At 51.4% G+C, this 23,047-nt stretch overlaps 2 protein-coding genes across 2 annotated transcripts in view; both read right to left on the bottom strand.

The window, feature by feature from the left end:
• The window catches only part of ASPA (aspartoacylase), a 62,259-nt gene extending 52,409 nt beyond the window's left edge, over positions 1 to 9,850 (bottom strand). The window contains exon 1 of the mRNA XM_058854421.1: positions 9,723 to 9,850. The gene's annotated coding sequence lies outside the window, so the exon portion shown is untranslated. The remainder of the gene's footprint in view (positions 1 to 9,722) is intronic.
• LHFPL7 (LHFPL tetraspan subfamily member 7) overlaps positions 1 to 20,380 on the bottom strand; it is a 59,367-nt gene extending 38,987 nt beyond the window's left edge. The window contains exons 1-2 of the mRNA XM_058854423.1: positions 19,969 to 20,380; positions 9,727 to 9,865 (exon numbers count right to left, since the gene is read on the bottom strand). Coding sequence (XP_058710406.1) covers positions 9,727 to 9,865; positions 19,969 to 20,256 — 427 coding nt within the window. The 5' untranslated portion in view covers positions 20,257 to 20,380. The remainder of the gene's footprint in view (positions 1 to 9,726; positions 9,866 to 19,968) is intronic.
• Positions 20,381 to 23,047: the final 2,667 nt, after the last annotated feature.

Genomic DNA, 23,047 nt, shown 5'->3' with positions numbered 1-23,047 from the left:
TGTTCATTTTATGGGATTTAGCAGCCAGAGCTGTGCTTCTGCCAAGGTTACGGCTGGGAGGAGAACCCAATTTCACATTTTCTCAGCCATCCAAGGCTTATCCATGTTTTTAGCTTTTTGGTTAGGCAAGTGAGTAAAGCCCTGAAGGGCCAAGGCCTTTGTTCAGGAGTGCTCTTACTGTAGAATATAGAAAACGTACTGGCTTGGAGCAGAAGAGCTGACCAAACCATCATGAAGCTGATTCCCACTGGTGTGAACATGCCAGGTCTGTCCTTGCAGGGTTTCTGCAGCACAGCAATAGCTGCCTGACCAGGGAGGAAAATCCTGCTTATCCATCCCAGCAGCTGGAGGACACATGGGGCTGCATCCCCTTCGAGAAGATGAGATTAGACCAGGGCAAAAGCCTACCTGCCTGCTCCATCCAAAGTGCCTGGGATGCAACTCACAGGGCTCAAAAAACTCAAGACTCTTAAAAAAGAAGCCTCTTCTCCTTTCTGTGATGCTTTTTGGGAGTAATTTCTCCAGTTAGGCACTTCTGCTATTGTGCAGTTTATGCCCTCTGCCTTAGCCCCACTGTCCTTTCTGGGGTTAATGCTCCACCTGCTCTTTCACCGCCCCAGATCTACAGCCTTTTAAACAGATTTATTCCCTTGACTTTGAAAAGGGCTCCACCATGTTTCCATCTGTGTTTACACTCGGTGCAGGGTAAATTTCTCCTCCAAGCAGATATGTTCCTTACCAGCAAAGGAATCTGGCTCAGCACAGGCTCAGACAGGAAGGCAGAGCAAAACATTTCCGAAGCAGAGCTCGCCTGGGAGCTGTGCTACGTGCCCATAGGAGGACAGAGACCTCTGCCAGACTCCCTGCATTGTCAGGCTGTGCAAAAAGGAAATGGATCTGGCCCAGAGTCTCTGCTCCTGTGGCTGTTCCCAGGACTGGCTCCCCAGCTCACCCAGCACCACCTCCCAGTCATCCAGGGCACTGAAGCCAAACAAAGCGGGACTGAAAGGCTCCATGTCCCACCAAAGGGTCTGTCCCACAGTCAGCCAGGACTGTAGGTGTTGGAAAAGACTCATTTGTCAGACCTTCATTGCTCCTTTCTCAGGGAAATCCTCTCTCTTTGCAGCCCTGCTCCTAAAGCCAGAGTGGCTGGTGCACAGATGCAGAGTTTTTAGCTGCCTGGACGGTTTGTGTCACAAAAGTCAGTGAGCAGCTGCCACCCAGATTTATTTCTGTGTTCAACAAGGCTGGGCCCTGTAATGACTTCCAAGGAGGATCTACAAATAGCATGAGCTTCATCTAATATCAGCAAAACAGATTTTGAGGCACTGGGGGTCTTGCTGCTTCACCATAAATTTGATAATCAACCTTCAGGTTTTGGGGCAGCATGTTGGTGTTGGCAGACAGGTAATGGCTTCTCTGTGTCCTGACAGGTCCTTGTCCCCGCTTTCAGATGCCTTTTAAATTGCAGCCAGCATCCAAGAAGCCCATCACACATTTACATTTCCCCCACCAAGGGCAGTGCCTGTCTCCATGCTGCTAATATTGGTATTAGCAACAGGCCAGACCTTCAGCATTGCCAGAGACAGGGCTGGGCACTGGGGCTGACCAAAACTCCCTGAAACACATCCCTGAGCAGACTGAGCTGCAAACTGCTCCTGACAGTCCTGAGTTCCCTGCCAGCATCAGAGAGACAGGGAAGCTTTTTTCCTCAGCATTACACCCCGCGCTCAGCGCAGATGGATGAGTCAGTAAAGATGATGTGATGTCTACACAATTGCTTCAGGATGCATGAAATTCAGCTTTGAGCTCCCTCCCCATAGCAAGGGAGGATGTTCAGGTGGCCCTGCAGGAAGGTTGCAGGGGTCTGTCTCCATCTTCCCAGCAACAGCCAACAAACATGAGCTAAGCAAGGAGGGGGAATGGGAGAAGTCAAACTGTTTGTGGAAAGAAACCTCATCTGAACACGTAATTACACAGCAAGGAGATAAGAGGATGTGATCCTCCTCAGCATTGTGGGCATGCAACAAGCAGGCTGGGCAGCCACTAATGACAGCTGTTAAATGATAAATGCTCTCAAGCTTTGCAGGATCTGGTTTATTATGCAACCTGAACTTGCAAGGGAAGGGAGACCCTCTCCTGCAGTGGATCTGTGCTGCAACAACCAACAAGCTCAATTAAACTTCATGAAAAATGAGCCATTATCAAAGCCATCCCTCACCAAAAATTCAAGAAGGTGCCTGTTTGGAAAGATATGGCCTGTTTGGAAAGATATAGTGAGGAGCCTTCTGGTAACACTCCACCCTGGTGCCTTGAAATTGTTAGAATCCAGGTAAATGTCCTGCGTTGTAGAAGGAACAACTGCTGTAAACTGAAGGGAGAGTTGCAGGCAGAGGGAACCAAATGAAATAGGGATTTTCCTTTCAGAAACACAGTGCTGGGCTCCTTGGGGCTTGTATTTCCTCAGGGGTGGCAGTGTTGGAGTCCCATTGGCACTTGTTATTTGTAGTTTCCATTTATTACAAAGCACTGTTATTATTTACAGAATATACTTTTTTATGGACTGTTACTGCATCCAAGTGCAATAACTGGTCTAAGCTCAAATCCCTGGGAGAAGTGCTGCAAGAGAAGCAATTCAGACACATATTAATATGACAAGAATTTCTCCAGATTTAAGGGAATAAAAAATATGTTTTGTACAAGTGAAATATTTCTTTCTTGCAGTATAAAACTGCTCTTTTCTGATGATAGCAATGAAAGAATATTGCTTCTGTCACTGATGCCACTGGAAATGTATTGCCCCTCTCCAAGAAACCAATGAAAGGATATGGCTGGTTTATTCTCTAAATGAGGCTACTGAGAAATGTTCTGCTCCTGGCATTAGCCCAGGCACGCTGCTGCTGCTGGGACCTGGCCTGAAGGGAGGGCAAAGGCACCAAATCAGCAGCGTTGTGCCAAATGGCAAAACCCACCTGGGGAGAATCAAAGCACACTTTGAGAACTGAGCAGAGGAAAGAAACCTGTCCAAATGTCAGATGGAAATGAATCTCTATCATCTGTCACTGGGGTGGAGCAGGGCACAGCTGCTCTACAGCACAGCCAGGGTCTGGCCCCTTCTCCTTCAGCAGCTCTGCACCTTGTATGAAACAAGCTGGAGCCCTGGGGAAGGCTGATCTGCACTTGACCTGTGGCAGGGAGCCTGGCTGTGAGGAGAGCTGCCAGCCCCTCTCCTTTCACTGCTATGTTTAATGGCCTGGCTCTCCAATGAAGATTTTAGGTTTTGGAAGTAAAATAATGAAATTGTTCTCAAACCAAGATGATCTGTCAATCGAATGTATGCACTGGAGTGAGCACAGGGAAATTACTGTTTCACCAGAAGTAAAAATTTCCTGAAAGGCTGAAGTTGATGTTTGTGGTTCCACTTTCATGCCTGTTGATCTGTGGATCTGATAGATCCATTTTCCTCCCTGCAACATCCTCCCAGGCAACACCTCCCAGCTGGGAGGTGAATGGAAAAAAAAGTCAATTGTTGCTTCTAACATAGGAGTTCAACAAATCCTTAACCACACAGAGACTGATGGAAGAACAACACCTGTGCTTGGTGCTGGTGCCCAGCATCTCCACAGGGTTCAGAGCAGTCCTTGCTCCAGGACAAACCAGCCCACGGCTCAGGATGGTTGTGGCTTTTGCTGAGCTGAATTCTGGAGGAAATTAGCAAAAAATGTAACAGAAAAGGAGTCACATCAGTGCAAATGAACAACATGAGAGCACAGGTAAGCCAGGCATGAGCAATACTGGCTCTGGAGCAAGTACTTCCCTGGCTGGGCTGTGGCTGAGCCCCTCTCCAGCTCCCTGGCAGTGAGCTCCTACCCTCAGATATTTATTAGTTGTGTCAGGAATTAGTGAGAGTTCACTGACTGAATAATAACGTGCCAAAGCCAGTTTTTTAACTTTGCTAATGTAATTAAAGAAAGCAGGGGGAAAAAAGCCTTGCACCAGGGGCAGAATCAGGGCTTCCAATGGTGTGAGTGCTGTCTCTATTGCAAGGACCAGATGTGAAATGTGGAGGGGAGAGGGTGAGGATGGCAGTGAGGACCTGAGCAGTGAGGAGGATCATGCAGTTGCTCCCAGCTGTGATGGGAGCAATGCTCTTTCCAGAGAAAGACAAACAAGCTGCCTTGGCAATTCAAGAGTTGGACACATCTCCAGGTTTAGGTTTTATACTGCTGTGTTTTGCCTTCGTGCACAAGCACCTTGCAGGAACACTGGACTTTGCTTATTTTGGGATCATCTCTTGCAGTTTTGAGGAACCTTCCCTAAATGGGGAAAATGCTTTATGTAACATTTTCTTAATGCTGCTCTGATGATTGAACACATCCAGCAATGTCACTGCATCAGGACTGAGCATGTTCTTCAAGAAGCTACTGCCACAAGAAGAGGGACAGCGTGGGCTCTGCAATAAAAGCCAAGATGCTATTTTTAAACAGGGATGGGGGAAGCTTTGGGTGATTTTAAATCAAATCAATGCCTGGACAACAAGGAGCTGCTTCCCCCCTGCCTCCACTGCCAAGTTCCTCTTCTGAATCTCAAGGATGTCTTCTGACAAACAACCCTCGGCATCAACAGGATGGGGCTCCCGGGCTGCTGCAGCCACAAAAACACCCATCAGGAAATGGGCTGTGGGTCTGCCCTGGGCTGGGCTGTGCAGGATGGGGTGCCAAGGGCTGCATGGACTGGGAATGGCTCCAACCCTCCTCTCCTTGGACATTCCTGAACATTTTTAGTGTTGGTTGCAGCACTGGGCTCCCAACTCCAAATTGTCCCCTGTCTTGGGGATGTGTCTGCTCCAGTTCTGTCCCCTCAAAGTGGTGCTGTGACACTGAACCCAGGGGCAGAGCACGTCCCCACTGCCCCGTGGCCCCTGCAACATCCTTGGATATTGCTCTCCAGCATCCCCACCAGCTGCCAGTGCCACAGGGGCGTTGAAAAGGGATGCTTGGCAGAGTGCCTTCCTCATGTCATTATTCCAACCTGGATTTCTGGGCAAGGGGCAGGATAGAAGGGATCTGAGACCTTGCAGGGAACTGCACAGGAGTGATGGCTGCAGGGAAGGGAAGAATTCCAGTGATTTAATGCCAAGTCAGCAGTTACCAGGCAGCCACCACCCCTCTGTTTGCTGCTCCATGGACACACTAGCAAAGGTTGGGGCTGCCAGGCAGCTCCCTCCTGGTGCTGTTTTTATCTAAGTTACTAATTACACATTACCTATATGTCACCAGGCTGATCGATAGGAGTCTGAGGGATCAATACGGATGCGGATGACGGTGCTGTTTGCCATTCAGAGCCTGCACAAGCTGGGAGAAACAGGGCACCATCAATCCCAGAGGTGAGCTGCGATGCAGGGAGGGATGGGAAGTGCAATGAGGGGGAAGGATCACGTCCTACCTTCCTAAATAACATTGTGACACTGGAACAGCATCCTGACCAGGGTCCTGCTGTGGCCCTGCTGCCCACGGGCTGTCCCAAACCTCCCACTCATCCTGCTGCTCTTTTTTTGGGAATGGCAGATGCCATTTTAATCTAGGCTGGTTTTCAGTCCTTGGGAATTGGTACATTTAGAAGGTTCACACTGACATGCAAATGAACAATTCTCCCTTTTTCTGTGTTCTTACTGGATAATCAGTGCCTGAAGAACAGACAGAAAATCACAAGGTCTCCTGCATTTTGCTCTGCTGTTTAACTGACCAAAAGCTGAGGCCATTTCTGTAATGCCATCATGCTGCTGCCAGTAAAAGAGATCTCAGCTGCAGAATGCAATCAAATTTTTCAGGAAGAAGCTCTTGGGACTACCGTGAAACCTGGGATTACAGTGTGGCTAAATGAGGGAATTGCATAACTGGGGGTTTCTGCCTGTCTTGTTACTGTTCTGATTCTGTCATGGCAATGCTGGGAAATTACTCTTTAAAACCAAAAGAACCTTAGAAAGGCACAGGCAAGTCAGGATCATTTGCCCTCAGCACTGGATTTCTCTTGAGCAGTGAGTTGATGGTGGCAGGATCGGACAGAGAGCAGTGTGGGGTGAAAGCAAAACTCTCCCTTGAAGCCTTGCAGGCTTCCTGTGCTCTGTGCCCCCACCGAGGTGCCAAGCTCTGCAGCCTCCTCCTGCCAGGCCACAGAGACCAAGGAAAGGATCAGCAGCTGTGGATCAGGTTGGATCAGCCAGCCCTTGCCAGCAAAGCAAAGGCTTTTCATTTGTTCCCTTTGCCTGAACAGCACACAGGGAAAAGCTTCCCAAAAGCAACACAGTCCTGGCTTTATTGAGGCTTTCAGGGGTGAGGGAGGCTGCTCATCCTGCCTGTGAGGACTTGTTCCTAAGCAGCAGATGGAACCAGCTTCAGTGCTGGATCGTGGTCACCAGCAGCTTCATCCTACAGCGCACCCATAATCCTTCCCTTACTACCACAAGCCCCCAAAGCAGAAATCCGCCCAGATTTTCTGTTTGATGTGGTTTACTCAGCTTTAGCTGCAATCTGTTTTCATCAGTCACAAGCCTCACTGCCCTGGGAAGGCCAATCCCATGGGAGTGAGGGTGTGCTAGGCTGTGGAGCACAGTCCATGCTGGAAACCTGTCAGAGGCTGCTCTGGCTCTCATCTTCTCCAGGTTCAGGACACTCCTGAAAGGTAGTGACACTGCTGGGGATTGTGTGGGCTGTGACAGCTCAGAGCAGAGCCTTGGGGTTCCCCAGGGCATCACCCACAGGTCCCGTGGGTGAAGCCAGTGCCTGATACTCTGTGATGTCCCCGTCCTCCTTCCGGCAGCTTCCCCACTGCCAGTCACTGAAAAACTGCTCTGGGAGCCTTGCAGAGATGAACTGTAATGTCCAGCTGTAGACCATGGGCCCCTGACCAGCACCTGGCAGCCACCAGAGAGGTTGTACAGGCACAATTAGCCCTGGAGAACATCCCCTGTCCTTCCCTTTCAGCCCCATGCAGCACGAGACACTTCTCCCTGGAATTAACTCCTGTTTTTAAAACCCCAGCAAAGGGGCTTTTGCTGAAGGACAGCTGGCAGGATTTCAGCTGTGCCTCCATTTGCCCTCCCTGTCCCTGGGGCCAGCCCCAGGACCCCTCTCCAGCAATAGCAATGGGTTGCAGCTGAGGACTGGGGTACCCCACACATAAATGGGCCAGCTTGGCTACCTCAGCCCCTTTGGAGGTGCTGCTGTGCATGTTTGGAAGGAAGGATCTCCCAGAAATTTCATTTTAGTGACCATGAACTGGAAGTGAGCCCCATCTCAAATCTCTCAGGGGCACCTTTGACTTTGTAGGGTGTGAGAGCTGACCAAATGTTCCTTTACCCTTCCTCCTCCTCTTGTTGCTCATTAACTCTTTCATTAGGCATCATTCTCTTGTCATTTGTGTGGATATGTTGGTTTGTTGGGTTTTTTCCTGAGGAGTGGATGCCAGGCATCAGGACTCATGTTTTCAAAGTCTGGTGGCAATTAGCCCAGCTCTGAACCCTGATGGCCTGTCTGCATTTGCAATTAGTGCTCTGCTCTGTCTGCCTTAGGGTTTTATTTTTCCCTTCTGGGGCTGCAAAAGGCACAACTTGGATCTCAAATATACAGCAGGAAAGTGTTAAAGCTGGCTTCCCTTTCTGTGGGATTGCTCTCAGTATCGGTTCCTGTTCGGTTCAGGGATCAATCCTTGGCCTCTGCACCTGGATTTATGTGAGTGCAGCTCAGGGCATCTTTCTGAGACAGTGCAGAGCCTGTGGGGGCTGTTTCTGGCTCTGCTGGTACCTCTGCTCCTGTACTTCCTGGCATGTTTCATGCTCCTGGCTGAATGCACCTGGCTTTTTATCAGGACATCAGATTCCTGATTCAATGTTTTATAGAATTAAGCTTATTTACTTATAATACCTCAAGCTAGCCTTGTGAAATGGGAAGATGAGAGCAAAATTTAGATTTCAGTGGGAAAATGTCTGGTCAGACAGAGGAAAGGTGACTGTGGGACCTGGAAACCTGGGATTTGGGAGGAAAAAAACCCCACTACTCTGCCAGCATCTCAAGGGGGTCTCCCTGGCAGAGATGCCCCTCACCCCCCATCAGAAAGCTGCTCTACCAAGCCTCCTGGGCTTGCTCTGCTTTCCTCCCCTCCCATATAATTCCGTCTACCCTAAAATCCCTGTTTTTCTCTGAGATAATGTGATTTTTGGGGAGGAGTTTCTCTCCCTGTCACCTCACTGCAGCTGATTTCTATTGAAAAGCTTCTTCCTAAGGAGGGAGGGGGGTAACAAGGAGAAAAATTATGGAGGGGCAGCATTTCTGAATCCAAATACATTAAACCATTTAATTCTGTTGACTCAGGGCTGCCTGGCTCTGAATGGGAATTAATCCACAGTGCACAAAATTAAAAAGCACAAGACAAAATGCTTAGCAGGCAATGCCAGGGTTTAAAGCAACCCATTAGCTTGCTCAAACGTCCCCAGTAAATTTTCATTTGTCAATAACGCTTAGAGCCTACAGTTTATTTACAGCCTGTTCAATATTACCAGAACCCCTCACAGCGCCTCAGTTGTATTTATCTGCCACAGTTTCCTTTCCAGGGACTCTTCCTAATCCTTTGCTTTGTATCTGCTCCAGACACAGCAGGGATGTGCCACCCCCCAGGCAAAGGTAATGTGGGGTTATCCTTTTCTACCCCAATTATCCCCTGCAGGGACCTGCAAGGCCACCCTGAGTCACCTCCCTGGGGCTGAGATCTGCTGTCATGGGGCTCCTCCAGCCTCTGTCCCACACCCAGGGGACCCACTGGCCACCAGCCAGCAGGGATGTGATTCTCCAAACTGGGAGAAAGGGACAGGCACAAGCAGCTGTCTCCATGGACCCAGAGCCCGGCTGAGCTGGAGCAGCCATGGCTAAAATCTGTCCACCTCCATCTGTCCCAAATCGGATCCCACAGGATGAGCCCTGGAGAGGAGAGCATGTAACAGGATTTCCCCCCAAAGCAGCTTGAATGCTTCCAGGCAGAGAACAAAGCCTGGCTGGCCCTGAGAATTTCTCCAAGGAAAGGACACAAACAGGCATTAATCTCCTGTTATGGCTCATGTCCAGTTGGGGAGGTTTGGTCCAATACTCAGGGACATGGCTCCCTGCAGGGGTGACAAGCCTCCAGTGGGGTTTGTCACTCCCAGCCTCCAGTGGGGTTTGTCACTCCCAGCCTCCTGCCCTCTACCTCTGCACTCCCCTGAGGCAGAAGCACAGGCAATTGCAATGGAATTTTAAGTGGATGCAGCATCATGAGGGCTGCCTGGGGAGATACAGGACAGGCTGGGCCACCCCCTGTCTCAGGCGTAAAGCACAGAGAGAGAAATCCCTCCAGAAGCTCAACCAAAGAGCTGGAACTGGACCCCAGAAGGTGCCTCAGCACCGTGCCAGCACACAGCCTCACTCACCCCAGCCCCCTGTCCTACACAACATCCTGAGCTGGGGGCAGTGAGTGGCACCTGCAGCCCAGGCTCTGCCACAGACCTGTGCATCTGTTTGGAGGTGATGTTCAGCAGCTTTTATGATGAATGCATGAGGCAATCACTAAACTGAAGGGCCACTTGCTTTTCTCCCACCCTCGCTTAGGGTTTGCAAGCTCCTCATGCTGCTGAGCTCCAAGATGCCACAAAAGGACAGCCCATCTTTCCACCCCAAAGAGCAAAGCCCCATCACTTGCCTGCTGCTGTCTGTATGTAGCCAGCCAGGGTGCAGACTCGGCGCTCGCAGGCTCCGCCGGGCAGCAGGACAGCAACGATGGCCAGCAGGGAGCTGAGGGCCAGCAGGGCACAGCCACCCGCACACAGCACAGCACTCGTCTGAAAGGACACACGGGGCTGTCAGAGAGGTCACCCCACCACCACACCCCCCAGAAATCCTCCTCTGCAAGTGGGGACTGGAGCCCTGTCATGGGCAGCTTCTCCCACCTTTCCCCTTCCACCTTTTGTCGCTTCAATTCACCGAGGTTCAGCCATCCCCTGCTCCCAGGGGTTACTGGCACTGGGGCTACAGTGACAACTGCGAGTGCCTGACATGCATGAAAGGCCACATCCTAAGACAAGTGCCATTAGATGTCTGTGATGTGCCAGTGCCTCTGCTGAGCACTGAAATGGATCTCATGAGAGCACCTGCCTCAGCAGACCTGGCAAAGAGAATTTTTGGGATCCCACTGCTGCTCTCATTGCAGCTCTGCTGACAAGGCAGGCTGCTCCCACCCCCAGCAGCATAAAAACTGGGAAAAGCACTAATTCATGGCAAAATGGCTCTCCCTTGGGTACAGGTGTTCAATCACTGCACTGCTGCTGTTTTTGTCCCCATTGTGGGTGATTTCTTTCACCAGTGGGATGGCACTGGCAACAAGGTGGTCCCTGTACCAGCAGGGACACGTGCCAGCCCAGCCAGGGCATGGCATGGCTGGGAGCAGTGAGGGACCTTCCTCCTCCAGCACCCAGCTCCTGACAGCACTCCAACAGCATGAGGACACCTCAGTCCCAGCACTGCGGCAGCCACATCAATTCCTGTCACTTCCCAGCGAATTCCAGGGAATGCTGCTGGCTCTGGTGAGTCACTGTGCAGTAACAGCAGCCTCAGCTCTCTAAAGCTGCACAGCTCCAAGGCAGGTCTCATTCCCATCTTCCTGAAAAGCCTTGTGGGACCTACTCTGAGGAGGTCAGGTCCCACTTCCACCCTTGTCCAGCCCTTTTGTCCTGGTGAGACATTCTGGTTAGCAATGTACATTTTTCCTTTTTTATTTACCCCCCTCTATCTGAGTTTTTGGGCAGCCATGGTTATTAGAGAAACAACCCCCAATACAGGTTTCCATTTACCTCCCCTCACCAAAGAGGTTACAAACAATCTGCTGCATGTAAATGATTCTGCAGGTACCACAGGCAGGCTGAGCAAGGGAAGAGAAATTGGATTTACCTTGTGATGCCAATGGAGGGTCCAAACAGCTAAAAAACCCCTCCCATTAGTGATGCTGTCCCACAGGTCTGGCTCTGCCCTACATCTCCCTCTGTTATTGACTGCTGAGCTGTTGTTTAGCAGCTGGACTGGCTGGTGCTGGGTGACACAGCCACAGCCAGCAGCTGCCACTGCTCCAAGAAGGGACACACTGGTGCTGGAGAGGAAGAGGTGAGGGCAGCGTGGGCACTGCCTGACACACTGGTGTGAGTGCTTCTCCTGGGGCTGTGCAGTGATTAGAAATCAGCATCTTATTTATAGCCTATTTATGCACTGAGCAATGCAAATGCTGTCCCAGCGATAAATGAATTCCTGACATGCAATGCAAAAGGAACAGCAGTGCAAACAAATACCCAGAGAAATGGGGAGGCTGCTCCAGCAGGGATGGCTGCTCCTCTCCAGAGCCTTCCAAGCCACTGAGACCTGAACAGACAAGTGCTACTTCAGGGCTTAAGATACAAGGTTGGGACACCCCCAGCAGAGACCCCTGCCCTGTCCCTACACCAGGATGGCCCCATGGGGTTTGGGATGGGGTGGATGACCCCATTGCACAGACATTCTCCCAGCCTGGGGCCCCATGGGGAAAGCAGCCACAGCCCTGCTCCCCCACTGCTCCCAGGGAAGCAGCATGGCTAGGAAATCTGGATTCATAACAAAAAAAGAGATTACTCTGCCTGGCATCTGTATTTCACCTCCTGCCCAGCAAAACCATCCTCCCTTGCAAGGACCATTAATTATTTAAAGCAATGAATTTTTCAGCAGAAAGGGATCTTGTGAAGCAGGCTGGTTCCTCTCTTCTGTGAAGCATATTATTTTTAATGATCTAGGTTCTCCTTAATTGTGGTAGCTCAAATCCCCTAAAAACTCGCAGTTCCTGCTGGAAACAACTGATGAGCTGCTCAGACTGTTAATCCCTGTGGAGAAGTGTGAAGGTCTTTTTCAGGACGAAGTGACAGGAAAAAGGCACAAACAGGATGGGTGCAGGTGAGTGTTAAAGTGGCAGAAGAGATGGTCTGGTTTGGGAGCTGCCATCGGGGTTTGGCAACACGACTGAGTGGTCTCATGGCTGGCAGCATCCTGATGTGCACAGGGATGGCCAAAACCCCACCAAATCCAGCCAGGCCTTGGCAATGGGAACAAAGGTCTCGTGAATAAATGTGAGGGAATTCATGTGGGCAATAGGTGAAGGAAAATGGTGAGGTTTGGGTTCTGCCACGTGGGCCAGGAATGCTGAGACATGGAACAGCTGCCAGGCAGCTCTTGGGGACAGAAGGGGTGGCAGGGCCACAGCTGCCCCCAAAATATGTGACAGTAGAAAAGGGCACATCACTGCTCTCTGCCTGGCTCCCACGTTCTGCTGGGTGTGTGCTGACATTATCTGCCAGAACTCTGCATATGCTTTTGGAAACCAGAAATTTTGTTTTTGTCATAACCTTTCCAGGGCCTCAGCTGGGAATTATCCCAAGTGCTCCTGCCCTGTACTGGAGCTGCTCCTGCAAAGATCAAAAAGCTGCTTTCAAAGAGAAATAAGAAGACTTAAGTTTGAAGAAGTACATGGAGCAAAGGTACCAAAGAATAGCAACTGAAATTCTTCCCACCTCCCTCTCTCCTCCCTGTTTGTGCCTGTTGCATCTTGAGCAGAAAGGAGAGGATGCAGGAAACAGATGCAAAGGCTGAAACCCAAAAATAGGCAGGGTGGGGAGGAATAATGGGGAGGCAGGAGGCTGCTCGTGAGAGCCCAGCTCAGCAAGGCAGGAAAAAACCAATTTATCCCAGTAAAGAGCACAGCTCCCAGTGCAAACCCTGCCAGGGAGAAGCAGGGCTGCCCATCCCAAGGCATTGCTGACCCCTGGCAGTGCCAGGGAGATGCCCACAGGGAGGCTGTGAGCAATCCTGCCTCTGCCATGCTGGGAAAAGGCATAAAACCGTGTCAGATTTTCTGCTCCTACTCCCAGGGAGATTAATTGTTTATCCCCAAACAAATTAATCGTCCCCTGGTGGGACTGTAAATATGCCTTTATGTAGCATAATAAATTCTGATTAACAACAATCCCCTGCCCGTTATTTTAGTGTTTTACAGGTCTGACACATGCCATGGCCGGGCCATTCACTAAGCAATAAATCTGCTGAAGATGTTGTTTCATTCACCAGAAAAATCAAAATTAAAATGTCACATAATGGCTGTCCTGGGAAGAACTCCTTAATATCCATAATGAAAACTTTTTAAAAGTTAACTCATCTTTGAAAACCAGCATTAAAGCAGGCAGAGGAAAGGGAAAATAAACTCCAGTCCAGTTTTCAGTGCTGAGAAACAGTAGCTGGTGTTTGGTTCAGCAGAGATAAACCAACCTGGCAAAGCTCCTGCCATCACTATGAACTGGGTCATGATGCACATTAGTTTATTAAAGCAAATTATTAGTTGGCACTTGACCACTCCCAACAGCTGCCATCCTGGATGGGGCCTGTGGTACCCAGAGCAGCAGGCTGAGGGCAAGGTTACAGACTGCTGGGGTGTTCCAGCCCTGCTCAGATGCTTCAGCATCTTTGGAAATGGGGGCAGAAAATAAATGCCCTAAATAACTGGGAAATAAAGCCACAGGCTCAGTGAGAAAAAGGAAGTGAAGGTCGTAGTGTTTCTGGCTTTTTGGGGGTATTTGTTGAGAGAAAATATCTAAGAAACTCCAAATGAGCTGGAGAAGAACTGTAAAGTCAACTGTAAGAGAAGAGGTGGAAAAATTAATCCAAACATTTTCATTTTTAAATGCAATCCTTTCCTATGAGAGCTCTGTGTGATCAAATACTCCTTATGGGAATATGTTCTGGGGTTAAAGTGAGTGCTGCTGCACCTGCAGATGTAGAAACCAAATGGACACCGATATTTTAACTTTGTTAAAAAGCCAAATTGGTGCTGGATGGAGGTGCTGAGTGGGGGCCTGAGCTTTGGGATTTGCAGGAATGTTGGCAGCACCCGGGAGGCCGCTGGGCAAGTGCCCCCTCTGCCTTCTCCTCGGGCAGAGGGGATCTCAGTAAAAGCTGGGGATCTCCACCTGGGAGCTGCTGCGTGCCGGGGTGGGTGGATGGAGCCTCGCAGCTCGTTCATATTTACCCCACACGAGGCACAGAAACAAACATTCTCCATCTGGGCAGCATTAAAGCCATTAAATCCAGGAAGAGGATCCCACTCATCCTCAGCTTCTCCTCCCCAGCAATTCCCTTCCTTTGGGCGCCATCTGAAAGCTTTCTCCTGCCTGTTTGATCTTCCCTGTCCATCCTGCTCCCAGAAAACGCCATCCCTGCCCAGGAACGCTGGGGAGTGCCCGCAGTTATCCCATCCCCAAACCAGGGAGCAGCTCAGAGCTCCCGGTGTGATGCCACCAGGGAGGTGGTTGATGTCTCAATCCCCTGAGCTGGGATGTTTTGGGCTGAGCCACAGGGATGCAGAGGAGGCCCCAGCCCTCATTTCTTCTCCTTCAAATGTAGGATTTGGTGGATGGGGACCTGCCCACACCACAACATGTACAGGGGGTATCTCTCCCCAGCCCAGATTTAGCTGCTTTTGCAGAAAATTCAGCACCACCTCCACTAAAACAAAGCTCAGCCAGTTCTGGCCTTCCAGGTAACTTTTCCAATTCCCAGCTCACCAACATATTCAACAGAACACCAGAGGGATTAATGCCCAAACTGATTCAAGTGGTGGGGGGAAGGCATTTTTTTTAATCAGAGAGAAAATAAGAGACAGATAATATGTCTGATGAATTATGGCCATCTTTCTTTCGGTGCCATTGCATCTGGGGATGCTGGAAAGCAGTTCCTAATGGCACTGCTTTATCTAAGAGGATGATGGATAGTAGTGAAAGACAGAAAAAAAGGGAAAAGTAAGACATTAGCACATCAATGGTGTGCCTGTGACCTCCATCAAGGGATTCGAACCAACTTAATGAAATTTTAATTAGGCAGCAAGCAGTGCACTGTGCTGGGTACGAGATCAGCCCTTCTTCCCTTCACTCTGTCATTATCCTTCCCTGGGATAAGCCCTTTCCTGGCGCTGGCAGCCGAGCCGGGCTCATCCCCGTGGCCAGGGAATGCCCTGCGGGTCACACAGCTCACCCATCTGGCTTTTCCTCACAAATCCAGAGGAGGAGCCTGGGAAGAGTGGGATTTGCAGCCTCAAGAGGATGGAGGGAATGTCCCACTGTCAGAATGTCCCTGCCAGCCGGGGCCAGACTCTGCTCTGGGCCTGCAAAGGGGAAATGCAAGGCTCATTCCAGGATGACTCTGATGTGCCCAGGGATGCCCTTCCCGAGGTGCAGAGTTCAGGATTTGCCCTTTGAGGAGGGGGTGTGTGGGCAGATGACCCTGTGTGACCTGACCATCACTGCCAGGTCTGGCCACAGCTCAGCTGAGCCCCGGGCCCAGCCCCGGGGCTGACACCAGCTCTTTGTTCAAGCAAAGCAGCTTCCCTCTCCCTCTGAGAGCAGTGGACAGAACTAATCCTGGGAGCAGCCTGACTGCATTTTCAATCAACTTGACCTCCCACAGCCCACCCTTAAGCTGCTCCTGTCTCAGCACTCCTTTCAGCCCAGCTTAGCTGAGAGCAGGTCAGTGAGTCTCAGTGGTGGTTTGTGACTTGGGCACTGAAATGTGGGGCCACAGCTCAGGAATTACAGATTTCCCCAACACCAGGTATTTTCAGTCCTGTTAATGTAGGTCAGGAAACTCTGGGTGGCTGATGAAAGCAGGTAAAGTCTGCTCTGGGTAATGTACGTGAAGGTGGTGATGTCAAGAATTCCTTACTCTTAGTGCTTACAACTCTCGCCAAGGTTGTGTAAGTGCAATTAAAAATCAAATGGACTGGCAGACAGTCTGGTCTCTTGGGAAGTTCTTAGGATGAGGAGCTAAAAGTTGATTTCCTGATAATCCCAAGTTAATGTGCTGGCCTAATACGTGACTCTGGAGGCAGAGCAGACTCTGCCTGAGAGGCAGCACACACACAAGTTCCCGCTTGGATCACGCTGCATCTGTCCCTAATTCCAGAGCCTGTGCTACAAGAGGAGTGACAGATTTTCCACAGAGTGACTGATTTTTCCCCATCTCCATGGGTATCCACTGGGGTTGGGGCTGCTGTGTACCTACTCTGCAAACCTGGCCCCATGGGCAAACCCCAGATGACATCAGGGACCCAGGGCTGAAGTGATGCAGTAAGAAACCAGCAATGAAGATTTAATAAAAGGGTAAGCAGGTTTATTGTACACTTTCACTAAGCTTTGCTGAATCTTTTCAAGTCCCGCTCTAAAACCCAGGAAAGACCCACTCAAGGAACTGCTGGTGTTGGGCAAAGTGTCCCCCCTGTCCTCTGCAAGTTATTTTGGGCTCTGCTCCAGTATGGCATCACTGGCTCCATAGGCAAATGGTCCATGTGGTTTTAACCTGAATAACATGGGCTGATCAGCTTCTTTGTTATTTTAGATTACATGCTTGGCAAAGCCTGAAAATAATTGGAGACTATCTGGAAAAATAAAAATAGAAATTTGAAATGTGGCAGCAGTAGCTTCCCAAGTGCAGCACTGAGACAGGAACCTATGAGCCAAATGCTCCCACTGAAAGAGAAAATAAATTAACTGAGGATGAAGCACTATTTTGCACATACACAGTGATTTGGCACAAGGAAAAAGAAAAGTCATGAGATGCAATGAAACCACTCAGAATTCAAAAGTTCACCTGTTTTTTGGCCTCCCAAGAGCAATTCCCTCTCCCCAGGGGACCTGCACACCTTGAGATGTTCCTCTCCAGCCCTCACAGCTCCAAGTCATCCCACAAAAGATCCTAAGGGCCTCACTCACAAATTGGCTGGGCAATATCACCATCACCATCCTTTCTCCTCTCTGGCTCCAGCCAAATCCTCTCCAGTTTCCATCAGCTCCTGCAAGGTCTCAGCCTATCCACAACATCCGTGGCCATCAGGGATATTTTATTATACTCCACCCCATCAAAAAACCATCATGATGCCGAGCTCAATGCAAAGCCCCAGCCGCACTGACAGGGTTAAATTAAAGGTACCCATGATATTAGAGAGCTGCAAAGTAATTATGAAAGGAAGCAGAAAAAAGCCAGCAACTCTAAGCAGACATGAAGGCCCTCTTAAGAGAAGAAAGGCATGTTAATTAACCTCCAGACATGATTCAAAGCATCATTTGTAGCGTGATTAACATAATCCCCCAAGTGCACACACAACTGGCATTAAGGATCATTTGCAGGACTGAATGCTCCCCCACCCCTTCAACAAATCGGCACATTGGAGCAGGGACCAGCACCGAGCCTGCACGCTGCGGGAAACTAAAGGAGCAATGTTCCCCAGGGATGGACATCCCGGCTGTGGGTGGGCATCCTCCCCAGGTGTGCTCAGCATCCCCAGGTGTGCTCAGCATCCTCCCCAGGTGTGCTCAGCATCCCCAGGTGTGCTCAGCATCCCCAGGTGTGCTCAGCATCCTCCCCAGGTGTGCTCAGCATCCCCAGGTCTGCTCAGCATCCTCCCCAGGTGTGCTCAGCATCCCCAGGTCTGCTCAGCATCCTCCCCAGGTCTGCTCAGCATCCTCCCCAGGTCTGCTCAACATCCTCCCAAGGTCTGCTCAGCATCCTCCCCAGGTTTGCTCAGCATCTCCAGGTGTGCCACCAGCTCCACTCTAGAAAAGCTCCTGAGCCCCACATCAGCTTTAGCTCCCTTAGCCCCCGGCAGCCCCAGCTCCCACCCTCCTCCTGCCAGCAAACTCCACTTGAGCAAGCGCTGCAGGCTCTTTTCAGGAGCTCCCAGATTCCTGTCCACGTTCAGCTTTCATTTAAAGAGAAAGCTGCCCATCAGATCGCTGGAAAGATTGGAAATGAACGTCACGACTCTGAAAGCAAAGAAAAAAGAGCCACGATTTCCCCATCTCTCCAAAACGGAGAGAAATCTCCTGTTTGAACTCGTGCGTTCCCAGCACTCGGCTCCCCCCGTGCTGAGCAGCAAGGCGTGCGGGCTCGGAGGCTGCTCATGCAAGAAAGCCAAAGCTGTCGCCTGCCTCAGCAAAGCTATCAGGACTATTTTATTATATTCCAGCCCATCAAATAACTGTCACAACAGGTATTCTCCCCCTCATCGTGGCAGAAACTGGTAAGGGAACACTCTCCTCTGAAAGAGTCTGCACTGATTGTTCGTTAATTATTTGGGTGGTATTAATAAAGGTGACACGGACATGTCACCAAAATGCCTTGCAAACTCCCCAGTGCTGTGATTATTCATCTCTTCCTCAGCCCAAGCTCAGGAACTCAGAGACTTTGTGCTGCATTATATTCGGGATCTCAGTGTTTCCAGAGGCTGAAGCTCGTTCAAAGGAGTCACTGCTGAGCTTCGTTCTTATCTTTAAAGTTTGTTATTACTTGGAAGTGTTTATCTGCATCACATTTGCAAAAACATCTGAACAAAGGCCAGCTCATGGAAACAAGAGCATTTTTGCACCTTTTTATATAAATAGGAAAGAGTTTATACAGCTGGTTCTTTTCTTTGCAATTCACAATATTTGTCTCTAATGCCAATTTTAAGGACCGTGATGAGATTTAAGCAATCACACGCAGACCTGGTGTCCTGGGAGAGATAACAGCGCAGCTCCATGGCAGGCTGAGAAATACAGCTGCTGACACCCTTTGTGCCCGGCACAGCCACGACCTCCCGGGGATGCAGCCCCGGTTTGGGGATGCTGCCACACTGTGACCTGGAGCGAGTCCAAGCTCGTGTGTTCCGAGCAGAGGCAGGGATTTCACACTCACAGCCTCGGGGTAAGCTAAAGAATGAAGGGAGAGGAGGGAGAAAGGACAGGGGCAAGCGGGCGGTGGGATGCCGGGGCCGGGCTTTGTGCGGTCCCTGCACACACCCAGTGTGACGGGCAGCTCTTTGTCACCCCGGGACACCACGGCAACCCCCGGGCCCCAGGGGTCTGCGCCCCCTTCATTCCCAAAACCTGGCAAGGGCATCACCCCGGGTGGCCGGGCAGGGGGACAGCCACAGTCCTCCACATCCAGGCTCGATTTCTGGATCCACGTGTCCCAGGAAGAGCGGTTACAGCCACCTCCCTGCTCCCTCCTGCACAACAAACTCAGCCGGCCAGTGATGCTCAGAGCCCCGCTGGGGAGCACAGAAACCTCTCCAGCTTCCTGCTGAATCCCTCCCGCACACCCTGCAGGAGCCAGCCCGGGCAGGCCGGAGGGATTTGGGGCCCCGGCAGGGCAGGGTGTCCGGTCAGCACCGCGGCCACGCTGGGGCTGCACTGACCACGCTGGCACAGAGGTTCCATGCAGCACCCCAAGAACAGCCAAGCATCCCACAGAGGGATGTGACCACCACAGGGACCACGGGATACCCAAGGGGTGCTGAGGAGATGCTCAGAGGCAAGAAGGGTGGGATGCAGAGGATGAAAGGGATGCTGGAGAGAGCACGAGGAGATGCAGAGGATGCTCGAGGGCAGGACGGGGGATGCAGGAGATGCCTGGGATGCTCTGGGCAGGAGAGGGATGCTGGAGCAGGGCTAGAAGACAGGACAAGGGGCGCTGGGGTGGTGACAGGGGGATATTAGGGACGTGAGGAAGACACCGAGATGCTGGAGAGCCTGAAGCAGGTCTGGGGGGATGCGAGGAGATGATGGGGTGACGCCGAGGGGCCCAAAGCAGGCAAGGGGAGGATGCAGGGGAAGTGATGGGGGACGCCGGGGAGCTCGAAGCAGGCGGGGGGGATGCCGGGGAGGTGACGGGATGTGCCGGGGAGGTGATGAGGGATGCCGGAGAGCCAGAAGCAGACATGGGTGATGTCGGGGAGGTGATGGCAGATGCCGAGGAGTCCAGGGAAGGGCCGGAGGGATGTCGGGGGGCTGACGGGGGATGCCGGGGAGCCCGGGAGAGGCAGTGGAGGGTGCCGCGGCGGGGAGGCGCTCACCTGCCAGGAACCGGAGGGGATGTCTCCGAAGCCGCCGGGACCGGCGGAGCCGTGGCAGCCACGGGGCGGCCCGGCGCAGCGCCAGAGCAAGCCGAAACCGGCGGCGGCGCGGCCGGGAGGCAGCAGCCAGGCCGGCGAGAGGAAGGCGGCGGCACAGGCGGTCAGGAGGCCGGCGGAGAGCAGCGCCCAGAAGCAGCCGACACCGCTGCACATGGTGCGCCGGCGGGGCAGGGAGCCCGCGCCCCGCGCCGCCCCCGCGCCCGCCACCGGCACCGGCACCGACAGCATCGGCGGCGCGGGGCGGCCGGCGGGGCCGGGCGCGGGGCCGGCAGCGCTGCCCGCGCCCCTGCGCTCTCCCTGCGCTCTCCCTGCGCGCTCCCTGCGCGTTCCCTGCGCGCTCCCTGCGCGCTCCCTGCGCGTTCCCTGCGCGCTCCCTGCGCCGCCCCCCCCGCGGGGCGCGGCTGAGGACGGGTGCGGTTGCGACACCCGCGGCGGGCGGGGGGAATCCGGGGCGGGGGGAGCGGGGTCACCTGCGCGCACGGTTCTGGGGCGTTTCAGGCCGTTTCTCTGCCCGCTGCAGGCTGCGCAGCGGCCCCCAAAGAGTCGAGTTATTCCTGCGGTTAATTATCGGCGGTATTTTTAACCCTGCCTCCGTGGCCGCAGATGGCGATGCTGCGGCTCCGCTCCTGCAGCTCTCCCGGACAGGGACACGCGTGGGGAACGCGGGGGGATTGAGACCCTCCGTGGCAGGGAGGTCTCAGAGCGGGGTCTGCTCGCTCGGGCAGTGTTATCCTCTAATCCCGCAGGTTTCTCCAAGGTATCGTGGAGCGGCTGCCCGGGAACTTGAGGTGTAAAAGCTGCGCCTCCCAGTGCAGATGGATTTTTATAAGAGTCATTCTAAAAACTTCATGGATGAGGTTTTATTCCTGCTAAACCTCACGGTGTCTGTGCAGCACAGATTGATGTCTTATGTTTGTGCCTCACAGCTCTTACGGGTTTTCTCACTCTCAGGAGCTCAGCTGTTCCCCCGAGCGGTCCCACATCCATCATAAAGAATCAGATCCTTTCTAAAATGTAGCAAAAAATATCTTTATCCTACGCTAATGTCCTCTGGCGGGTTTCGGGCACTTACTGCCGATAGCGCTGAAACAGTTAAAAACATTTGAGCGGCTTTTTGTCAAAAAAATAGATTTTCCTTCAGATCCAGGGTGCGTTGGTTGGTGTTTTAAGCGCAGCGCTTGGAGAGGGCTCCAAGTCCTGGGAAGCCCGTGCGGATTCCGGCAGCAGAAGCCGGGGGCTTGGCACCCTCTCCTGGTATGCGCCCGGAGTGCTGTAGCAGCGACGGCAAATCATCCTCTCGTACAGCTGAATTCACGGGCAAAGCCTCCGGTAACACGCTGCGGCTCTGTCTGCACGCAGCGTCTTGGCTTCACTGAGGTGTGCCTGTGTCCTGCATTCAGAAATGCCGCCGGTGCTGCTCGTCCTGTGACTTCAGTAATTCCTAAAATCACACTCAGCCTTGTTTTCTTCCCCCATATTCCTGGTTTGAAGAAATACCCAACTGCTGTAATGTGCTGCATCGTTTCTTGTATTCCTTGAGGCATCTGGAAAAGCAAAACCTGGGGGAAAAAAAGAAGAACAGAGAAACAGAATACGGTGTTAAACTAGATTATTATTTTTCAAGTATTTATGGTGCCATAGAATGGCCAAGAAATTGGGAAAAATTCTGTGGATTGGAGAAAGGTCATGTGAGGTGAGTCCCACACAGCGCTGGCGATGCCATCTGAGCAGAGTGGAGGTGCCAACGAGCCCATTTGCTTTCACTAATTCAGAATAATTCCAGAGTGGCTCCAAAGCCCTGCAGAAAAGGCTCTGTTCCTGCAGGAGCAGCCCGCAGCAGGGCTGGGAAGAGCTCAGGACCAAGAGTGGGGCATTTTCTGCTTTCTCCTGCTCAGTGCTGCTTCCCAGAGCTCTGCTGTCCAGAACATCTGCAGCAGATGTCACCAACACAGCTCTTCCTGCTGGGAGTGAACCTTTTTTTTTCACCTTTTTGCTCAATTTTACACTTCAAACCTCAAGTTTTAACTCACCCACTGAGAGTCAGACAGGGACTCTTCACCCCTTGCTTGTGCCTAGGCAAGGAGGAACAAACCTTCCTCTTTTGGGAGCTCAGTGGAAGGAGACAGGGAGGGATTGCAATGTTTTAATAAAAGCAGTTAATTTTTCCCAGGCTGGGATGTGGGAGAATTCCCCTCCTTGAAATGCTCAGCACAGGTTCCCGTTCCCAGGAGGGTTCATGGACTGAGGTCAGCCACAGCCAAATTTGCCAGGAACTTTGTCTGTGCATGCAGACACTTGTTTTCCCATTAAAAAAAAAAAAAAAAAAAAAAAAAAAAAAAAAAAAAAAAAAGAAAAATACAAATCTCTAATTGAAAGGAGCTGTGAGTTTCTGTACAAAGACATTTTTGACTCCTCATGTGTTTAGGACAGTATTATTTATTCCAGAGTAAGAGCTCAGCTCTTGAAGTCCTTTACTCATATATTTTTTGGTATTTGTATTCCCAAAGTAGTGAGAATTCTATATAAGAGAGATAATTCCAACGTCATAGGAATAAGTGGACTGTCCCAAAGATGGGAGAAATGGGAATGGCCTCTAGCATGTGTTACATTTGTGTTTTTGTGCTATAATTGAGCAGAGCAGTGCCCTGGGATTAATCATCCAAGGCAACAAAGTCTTGTGCTGCTTTATTACATCTGCCCAAATATGATCATTCCATTCACATATTTTCAAATATTAAAGTTTACTTATTTTTCTAGCTGTGGAGAGGGAAAAACAATCAAGCAATTAGACAGCTTTTTCTTCTTTTCTTAAAATTTAATTTAGGGAGGAGTCCCTCAGCTTCTCTGACATTGGCCAACCCATGTCCTGAAGTCATATGTAACTGATTGCTCAGATAATTAACCTGCCATGTTCTGTTAAAGACTCCAGCACCTGCTGTCACTCACACTTGCAGTTCAGATCCAGATCCAGGCTGAATGAGCAACTCTGGATTGGAGCTTCAGCCCCTCTGCATTCCCA

Source organism: Poecile atricapillus, chromosome 21, assembly GCF_030490865.1.
Source record: "Poecile atricapillus isolate bPoeAtr1 chromosome 21, bPoeAtr1.hap1, whole genome shotgun sequence".
Taxonomy (NCBI): Eukaryota; Metazoa; Chordata; class Aves; order Passeriformes; family Paridae; genus Poecile; species Poecile atricapillus.
The sequence above is the reverse complement of the archived record's forward strand: the minus strand, read 5'-3'. Positions and strand labels throughout refer to the sequence as shown.